Genomic DNA, 9,513 nt, shown 5'->3' on the forward strand with positions numbered 1-9,513 from the left:
GCAGCTTCATGACGATCACACACTAAGCCGCCTTCACACATCTGTGGTTTATTACAGACTTTTAATCAACAATGAACTGTAGCCGGTGTATTTCAGGCAAAAGCTACTTCCAAGATGCTACGAACAGACTCTGAGCTGACGCGGCCAGAGCGTCTGACGCTCGGTGACATTTGTGACGAGCGTCAGACTTTAGTAAAGCACAAGCGTCCAACGACGGGCGTGACGCGCGTTATTGACGCCCAAAGCACATTTGGTGTGGACGCAGCATAAGAATAGTTGTGAAGATGGATGGAGCCAAATACAGGGACATTTTGGAGGAAAACCTGCTGGAGTCACAAGAGAACTGAGGCTGGGATTCACCTTCAGCAGGACAATGACCCGAAACACAAAGATAAATCTACAAAAATAAACATATTAATGTGTTAGAACGGCCCAAAGTCCTGACCTGAATCCCACTGTGGAAAGATCTGAAAACTGCTGTTCACAAACGCTCTCCTTCTAGTGTGACAGAGCTGGAGTTGTTTTGTAAAGAGGAATGGGCTAAAATGTCAGTCTCTACATGTGCAAATCTTGTAGAGTCAAACCCCAAAAGACTTGTGCTGTTATTGCAGCAAAAGGAGGTTCCACAAAGTATTCATTCATGCTGTATGAATACTTATGCAAGTCCCACTTTTCACTTTTCTATTCTTTGAAAATAACAGAATCATGTATCATTTCGCTTTCACTTCACAGTTGTCTGTTACTTGTGTGTGAACGTTCAGTAAAAAAATCAAAATAAAATCTTTATGTTTAGGGCTGTAAACATGACAAAATGTGCAAAAGTTCGAGGTGTATGAATACTTTCGAGAGGCTCTGTACATGAATAAGCTGTAAGGCCCCTCCCCCGTGTGCTTCCTCAGTGCTCCGTCAGGGACACTGAGGCCACACACTCGGCGCCTCGTGGGACCTCGGGCAGGTGAGGTCGACTTACCGCAGGCGGAGCAGACGAGCCTCTTCACTCTGACGGAGCAGCAGTAAGTGTGGTCGCCCCAAACCTCAGCTTCATCAGAGGGCGGGGCCACCACTTCCTTAGAGGGCGGGGCTTCCTCTTCATCAGAGGGAGGGGCCACCACTTCCTTAGAGGGCGGGGCTTCCTCTTCATCAGAGGGAGGGGCCACCACTTCCTTAGAGGGCGGGGCTTCCTCTTCATCAGAGGGAGGGGCCACCACTTCATCAGAGGGCGGGGCCACCACTTCATCAGAGGGCGGGGCTTCCTCTTCATCAGAGAGCGGGGCTTCCTCTTTATGAGAGGGCGGGGCTTCCTCTTCATCAGAGGGCGGTGCTTCCTCTTTATAATAGGGCGGGGCTTCCTCTTTATGAAAGGGCAGGTCTTCCTCTTCATCAGAGGGCGGGTCTTCCTCTTCATCAGAGGGCGGGTCTTCCTCTTCATCAGAGGGCGGGGCTTCCTCTTCATCAGAGGGCGGGATCACATACTCGATCTGAGCAACTGCTGGACACAAAAACAACACATTTTCTTTTAACCTCTTAACCCCCGCCTTAACCCAGTGCATTTAGCCGCAACAACAACTAAAACGTGAGCATGAAAGGCAAGAAAAAATAAAACTATAACAACAACAAAAATGAAAACACAACACAAATGCTCCAAATGCTCGAGCTTTTCCTCAAAAGGCAGAGATGTGATCCTTCATCTCTGTGGAGGATGACGTGTGATCCTCCACAGACATGAAGGAGAGCGTGAGGAACGAGAAGATAAGAACTTCTGTCATAAGCACTCACTAAAAGTCTGGAAAACTGTTCCTTTAAGAACTGAAAAGTAAGAAATACATGAACCTCTTAACTCCCGCCTGAACCGAGAGGATCTTTTTCCTCACGTCACCAGATTTTTTTTACATCATTTTTTTGTTGGGTATTCAACTCATTTTTGTAACTTTTTTGTCATTTTTTCGTCATTTTTTAATCACATTTATGTCTTTTATTTGGTCACATTTTTATCACATTTTAGTTTTTTTTTTTGTAACATTTTGTCACATTTTTGTACTTTTTTTTGTCATTTTTTGTCACCTTTTTTTTTATTTTTTGGTATTTTTTAAATCCATTTTTTCGTAATTTTTTTTATCAAATTTTTTTAATTTTTTGTCACATTTTTTATTTATTTAGTAATTTTGTCACATTTGCTATTTTTTTTGTCATTTTTTGTCACATTTTTTATTATTTTTTCGTAATTTTTTAATCAAATTTTTCTCACTTTTTTCTCACATTTCCATCATTGTTTTCGTCTCAGTTTTGACGCTATTTTCACAGCTTTTTTCCAGAAGCTTTTGGATTGGGGTAAAGCCAAACTGGAGAAACTGTGCTCGGTTCAGGTGGGAGTTAAGAGGTTAATAAGTCAGTTGTGTTTCAGTGGGTTTAGTTCACGCTGGGTTTCTCTCAGGATTCGTGAGGCGTTTATGTGGAACAGGAAGAGTCAGCGCCGAGCGGCCAATCACAGCAGAGACACAGACTCGGTTCACTGGAATATGAAAACCACAAAACTCCTGATGAACAAGATACAGCGCCAAGAACCTGTTCCAACAAACTGAAAACTGAACTCTTAACCCCTTAACTCCCGCCTGAACCGAGCACGTTTTCTCCAGTTTGGCTTTACCCCAATCCAAAAGCTTCTGGAAAAAAGCTGTGAAAATAGCAACAAAACTGAGACGAAAACAATGATGGAAATGTGACAAAAAAGTGAGAAAACATTGACAAAAAAGTGACGGAAAATTGATGAAAATGTGACAAAATGTGACAAAAATTTGATAAAAAATTGACGAAAAAAGGACACAAATTTGATTTAAAAAATGACCAAAAAAGGACACAAATTTGATAAAAAATTGATAAAAAATTGACAAAAAAATGACAAAAAAATAACAAAAAATTGACAAAAAATTGACAAAAAATTACAAAAAATTACAAAAAAATGATGAAAATGTGACAAAAAAATGACAAAAATTTGATAAAAAATTACAAAAAATTACAAAAAATTGACAAAAATGTGACAAAAGAAATACAGAAAATGGGCAAAAAATGACAAAAAATTGACAAAAAAATTGATGAAAATGTGACAAAATGTGACAAAAATTTGATTTAAAAAATGACAAAAAAAATGACTAAAATTTGACAAAAAATTACAAAAAATGGATGCAAAAATGACAAAAATGTGACAAAAAATGACAAAAATGTGACGAAAGAAATACAGAAAATTGACAAAAAATGACAAAAAAAATGACAAAAATGTCATAAAAAAAGCTACAAAAATGAGTTGAATACCCAACAAAAAAAATGATGGAAAAAAAAAAATCTGATGACGTGAGGAAAAAGATCCTCTCGGTTCAGGCGGGAGTTAAGAGGTTAAGGTGTTTTTGAGGTTTACCTGACTCGGTGCTGCCCTCTGGTGGCCTGAATGGAAAAGCATCTTCATTCCTCTTCACCACAGACTGTTCCTCTGTAACTCAAACACACAGAATCAGTCAGCACTTTGTAAACGACACAGAACTATCCATCCATCAGACACAGCTCTTCCTCCGCCATCACAATAACTGCCTTTGACTCCAGCGTTCCCTTTTCACACACTTTGCCGAGTTTCGTGGAGGATGGTCGCTTACCTGGAGCAGCTGTGGCCGCGTTTAGCGTCACGAACCCGGGCCAGGACAGAGGAGCAGCTCCCGCGCTCACCCGGGGGTCACTTTGTACCCACGTAACGTTATAACAACATAATAAACCCACGGGCTGCACGGGCGCTGTGTTTACAAGAGCCCACATCGCCGCCATGACAGGTCCCCGCGCATGCGCACTGACAGGTTTGAGCAAATACAACCGTTAGCGACTTCTTGCGTAAACTTACGACTAAAAAAACATGAGGAAAAGTGATTACAACCGAAATCTTTAACATATTTTCAGTTTTATATGTTTTGTGTTTAAAAATCGTCTCGCCGTTTTTATTTTTTTATTTTTTTTTATTATTATTATTTTTTACTTTACATTTAGTTTTTGACTCGTCCATAAACATCTTTTGATATTTCAGTGATAGTTTTAATCTCACTAACGATTTGTAGTTTAATTTTCATAAAACGTTACTAATCTGCCGCTCCCGGACCGACACAAGATGGCGCTGCGTGTGTCCGCGAAGAGGCCAGAGCGCATGCGCAGTGTGCTGTCATGGCGGCGGCGGGCTCTTGTCAACATACCGGAGCCGTTCGGAAGTGTTTTCAGGTTTTAAAATCGGGATTAAACGGTTCTGTGTCGGCGGGAAGTGAAGAGACACGAGGAGACGTTTGTGACGTGTTTTTAAAATGGCGTGTATCGTGAGCGGCTGCGGCAACAGGACGAATAAAGGCTCCGAGCTGCGCTTCTACCGCCTCCCGAAGGATCCGCATCAGAGGGGGCTGTGGGTGAAGGCGGCCCAGCGCTGCGACCTCCTGCAGAAAGGACCGGGGACCAGGAGGCTCTGCAGCGCGCACTTCATCACAGGTACTGAGTCACTTCATCACAGACTCACTTCATCACAGACTCACTTCATCACAGGTACAGACTCACTTCATCACAGGTACAGACTCACTTCATCACAGGTACAGACTCACTTCATCACAGGTACAGACTCACTTCATCACAGACTCACTTCATCACAGACTCACTTCATCACAGACTCACTTCATCACAGACTCACTTCATCACAGGTACAGACTCACTTCATCACAGGTACAGACTCACTTCATCACAGACTCACTTCATCATCACAGGTACAGACTCACTTCATCACAGGTACAGACTCACTTCATCACAGACTCACTTCATCACAGGTACAGACTCACTTCATCACAGGTACAGACTCACTTCATCACAGACTCACTTCATCACAGGTACAGACTCACTTCATCACAGGTACAGACTCACTTCATCACAGGTACAGACTCACTTCATCACAGACTCACTTCATCACAGGTACAGACTCACTTCATCACAGACTCACTTCATCACAGGTACAGACTCACTTCATCACAGACTCACTTCATCACAGGTACAGACTCACTTCATCACAGGTACAGACTCACTTCATCACAGACTCACTTCATCACAGGTACAGACTCACTTCATCACAGGTACAGACTCACTTCATCACAGGTACAGACTCACTTCATCACAGACTCACTTCATCACAGGTACAGACTCACTTCATCACAGACTCACTTCATCACAGGTACAGACTCACTTCATCACAGACTCACTTCATCACAGACTCACTTCATCACAGGTACAGACTCACTTCATCACAGACTCACTTCATCACAGACTCACTTCATCACAGGTACAGACTCACTTCATCACAGGTACAGACTCACTTCATCACAGACTCACTTCATCACAGGTACAGACTCACTTCATCACAGGTACAGACTCACTTCATCACAGACACAGACTCACTTCATCACAGACTCACTTCATCACAGACTCACTTCATCACAGGTACAGACTCACTTCATCACAGACTCACTTCATCACAGACTCACTTCATCACAGGTACAGACTCACTTCATCACAGACTCACTTCATCACAGGTACAGACTCACTTCATCACAGGTACAGACTCACTTCATCACAGACACAGACTCACTTCATCACAGACTCACTTCATCACAGACTCACTTCATCATCACAGACTCACTTCATCACAGGTACAGACTCACTTCATCACAGACACAGATTCACTTCATCACAGACTCACTTCATCACAGGTACAGACTCACATTTTTGTTGAATTTTTGTCACATTTTTCTTGAATTTTTGTCATTTTTTGTAGAATTTTTGTCACATTTTTGCTGAATTTTTGTCATTTTTTGTAGAATTTTTGTCACATTTTTGTTGAATTTTTGTCATTTTTTGTTGAATTTTTGTCATTTTTTTCTTGAATGTTTGTCATTTTTTGTTGAATTTTTGTCACATTTTAGTTGAATTTTAGTTAAATTTTTGTTACATTTTTGTTGAATTTTTGTTTTTTGTTGTTGAATTTTTGTCACATTTTTGTTGAATTTTTGTCACATTTTTGTAGAATTTTTGTCATTTTTTCTTGAATTTTTGTCATTTTTTGTAGAATTTTTGTTGAATTTTTGTAGAATTTTTGTCACATTTTTGTTGATTTTTTGTAACATTTTTGTTGAATTTTGGTCACTTTTTTGTAACATTTTTGTTAATTTTTGTCACATTTTTGTTGAATGTGAACAGATCTTTACACATTCTCGATTCTCTGCGAAACTTCACCTGAAATTACATTTTCTTCCTTGTTTCTTTTTAAGCAGAAACACTCGAGTAAAACAATATAAAATAGAAACGTGTCTCTGTCTCCAGGGCGTTACTCCCGGGACCCGCTGCACCCGGACTATGTGCCTTCAGTCTTCAACTTCAACAAGAGGAGACAGAAGAAGCGCATCGCGGAGAGGGTTCAGAGGTGAGTCCAGACCAGGACCAGACCAGGACTAACCCAGGACTAACCCAGGACTAAACCAGGACTAAACCAGGACTAACCCAGGACTAAACCAGGACTAAACCAGGACTAAACCAGGACTAACCCAGGACTAAACCAGGACTAAACCAGAGTCTCTTGATCTAAAGGAAGTTTCTGTTGAAGGTTCGTCCGCCGAGGTCTTCGCTCTGCACCAGGCGCCACGTTCGATCCTCTCTACGAACACCTGCAGGGCCTCCCGCCTGGACACCTGCAGGGCCTCCCGCCTGGACACCTGCAGGACCTCCCGCCTGGACACCTGAAGGACCTCCCGCCTGGACACCTGCAGGACCTCCCGCCTGGACACCTGCAGGGCCTCCCGCCTGGACACCTGCAGGGTGATTTTTCATCATTTCTTTACGTGTTTCTGTAGCAAATGTAAACGATGTTCGAGCTGGAGACGTGATTATCAACGAAACGCCTCCAGAATCCTGATTAACGTCTTACCACCCGCCTGAACCAAATGCATTCTGTCCTCTTTGGCTATAGGTCTGTGTAAGGCCTCATTTGAAAGCTAAGACCCACAAAACTGATCTTTTTCCTTGCGTTGTTGCTGTGTTGTGTCACCTTTTTTATTCTTTATTTTTGTTGAATTTTTGTCACATTTTTTATTGAAATTTTGTCACATTTTTGTTGATTTATTTTCAAATTTTGTTGATTTTTTTTCACATTTTTGTTGAATTTTTGTCATTTTTTTGTTGAATTTTTGTCACATTTTTGTTGAATTTTTGTCACATTTTTTGTTGAATTTTTTCACATTTTTCTTGATTTTTTTTCAAATTTTGTTGATTTTTTTTCACATTTTTGTAGAATTTTTGTCATTTTTTCTTGAATTTTTGTCATTTTTTCTTGAATTTTTGTCATTTTTTCTTGAATTTTTGTCACATTTTTGTTGATTTTTTTTTTCACATTTTTGTCAAATTTTTGTCAAATTTTTGTTGAATTTTTGTCACATCTTTGTCACTTTTTTGTTGCGTTTACATCCTTGTTTTCTTCTCATTTTTTGTGGCTGTTTTAATGCTTTTCCCAAGCAGCTTTTTGATTAGGGTAAAGCCAAACTGGAGAACATGTGATCCGTTCAGGTGGGAGTTAAGAGGTTAAAGCGTTGTTGTGGATCTTTGCCAGGTCCAGGTCCAGGTCCAGGTCCAGGTCCAGGTCCAGGTCCAGGTCCAGGTCCAGGTCCAGGCGGGGACTGGAGGAGGGCGGACGTGGCCCAGATGCGGCTGGTGGAGCAGGTCTACGGACTTCAGGACGGAGACATCGTTCCCTTCGTCTACGACCCACCAGAGGGCAGCACCGAGCCGGGTACAGCAGCGCAGACTCTCTTACCGAGCTCTGTTTATCAGCACGGTGTGACTTTTAACTGGGAAACGGCTTTATAGTGAAGTGAAATGTTGATGTTTTGCAGCTGCTGAGACGGACCTGGAGGTGGCGGCGCCTCTGAGGGACCACAGTTACTGCCTGTCCCCAAACTCCGCCCCGGCAGAACCGCCGCCAGAACCGACCACAAAGCCCGAGAAGCAGAAGTTGGTCTGTGGCGCCTGCGGCCTCTCCTTCGTGAGCTCCAGAGCGTTCATGGCCCACAGACACAGGCAGTGCGAGGACCGGCACCGCTGCAAAGTGTGCGACAAGACCTTCAAGCACCTGTCGCACCTGAAGACTCACACGCGGATCCACACCGGAGAGCGGCCTTTCAGCTGCTCGGTCTGCGGCAGGCGCTTCCGGCAGAGGAACGCCCTGAACTCACATCAGGCCATGCACGCAGCGGGACGGCTTCAGTGCGGCCTCTGCTCCAGGACGTTCACGGAAGAGAGACACCTGGAGGAGCACAGGAGGCGTCGCCATAAAGGTGAGTCAGAAAGAGTCACCTGGAGGAGCACAGGAGGCGTCGCCATAAAGGTGAGTCAGGGTTAGAAAGAGTTTTGAATTTTTGTTATTTTTTTGTTGAATTTTTGTCACTTTTTTGTTGAATTTTTGTCACATTTTTTGTTGAATTTTTGTCACATTTTTGTTGATTTTTTGTCATTTTTTTGTTGAATTTTTGTCACATTTTTGTTGATTTTTTGTCATTTTTTTGTTGAATTTTTGTCATTTTTTTGTTGAATTTTGTCATTTTTTTGTTGAATTTTTGTCATTTTTTTGTTGAATTTTTGTCATTTTTTTGTTGAATTTTTGTCACTTTTTTTGTTGAATTTTTGTCATTTTTTTGTTGAATTTTGTTATTTTTTTGTTGAATTTTTGTCATTTTTTTGTTGAATTTGTCACATTTTTGTTGAATTTTTGTCACTTTTTTGTTGAATTTTTGTCACATTTTTGTTGAATTTTTGTCACATTTTTGTCATTTTTTTTGTTGAATTTTTGTCACATTTTTGTTGAATTTTTGTCATTTTTTTGTTGAATTTTTGTCACATTTTTGTTGAATTTTTGTCATTTTTTCGTTGAATTTTGTCACTTTTTTGTTGAATTTTTGTCACTTTTTTGTTGAATTTTTGTCACTTTTTTGTTTTTTTGTAATTTTTTGTTGAATTTTTGTCACATTTTTGTTGATTTTTTGTCACATTTTTGTTGATTTTTTGTCACATTTTGGTTGAATTTTTGTATTTTTTTGTTGAATTTTTGTCATTTTTTCGTTGAATTTTTGTCAATTTGGGTCAGAGTTAGAAAGAGTCACCTGGAGGAGCACAGGAGGCGTCGCCATAAAGGTGAGTCAGAAAGAGTCACCTGGAGGAGCACAGGAGGCGTCGCCATAAAGGTGAGTCAGAAAGAGTCACCTGGAGGAGCACAGGAGGCGTCGCCATAAAGGTGAGTCAGAAAGAGTCACCTGGAGGAGCACAGGAGGCGTCGCCATAAAGGTGAGTTAGAGTCACCTGGAGGAGCACAGGAGGCGTCGCCATAAAGGTGAGTCAGAAAGAGTCACCTGGAGGAGCACAGGAGGCGTCGCCATAAAGGTGAGTCAGGGTTAGAAAGAGTTTTGAATTTTT

The 9,513-nt window shown here is 41.4% G+C and overlaps 1 protein-coding gene and 1 long non-coding RNA gene across 2 annotated transcripts; one reads left to right on the forward strand and one right to left on the reverse strand.

Annotated features, from left to right (window-relative positions):
* Positions 1-1,360: 1,360 nt before the first annotated feature.
* LOC306974240 lies at positions 1,361-3,790 on the reverse strand. The gene is made up of 3 exons (XR_013793613.1): positions 3,642-3,790; positions 3,410-3,481; positions 1,361-1,489 (listed from the first exon to the last, which is right to left on the reverse strand). It is a non-coding gene; the product is annotated as an uncharacterized lncRNA (long non-coding RNA).
* A 402-nt stretch (positions 3,791-4,192) lies between these two features.
* Positions 4,193-8,446, forward strand: LOC306973521 (uncharacterized protein; the record flags this gene model as incomplete). The annotated part of the gene is made up of 5 exons (XM_079570444.1): positions 4,193-4,506; positions 6,379-6,478; positions 6,659-6,870; positions 7,712-7,837; positions 7,941-8,446. Exons 1-5 carry the CDS (start codon positions 4,329-4,331, stop codon positions 8,444-8,446), a joined length of 1,122 nt encoding a protein of 373 aa, XP_079426570.1. The 5' UTR covers positions 4,193-4,328.
* Positions 8,447-9,513: the final 1,067 nt, after the last annotated feature.

The sequence above is a fragment of the Gobius niger genome (assembly GCF_951799975.1).
Source record: "Gobius niger genome assembly, chromosome: 14".
NCBI classification, from domain to species: domain Eukaryota; kingdom Metazoa; phylum Chordata; class Actinopteri; order Gobiiformes; family Gobiidae; genus Gobius; species Gobius niger.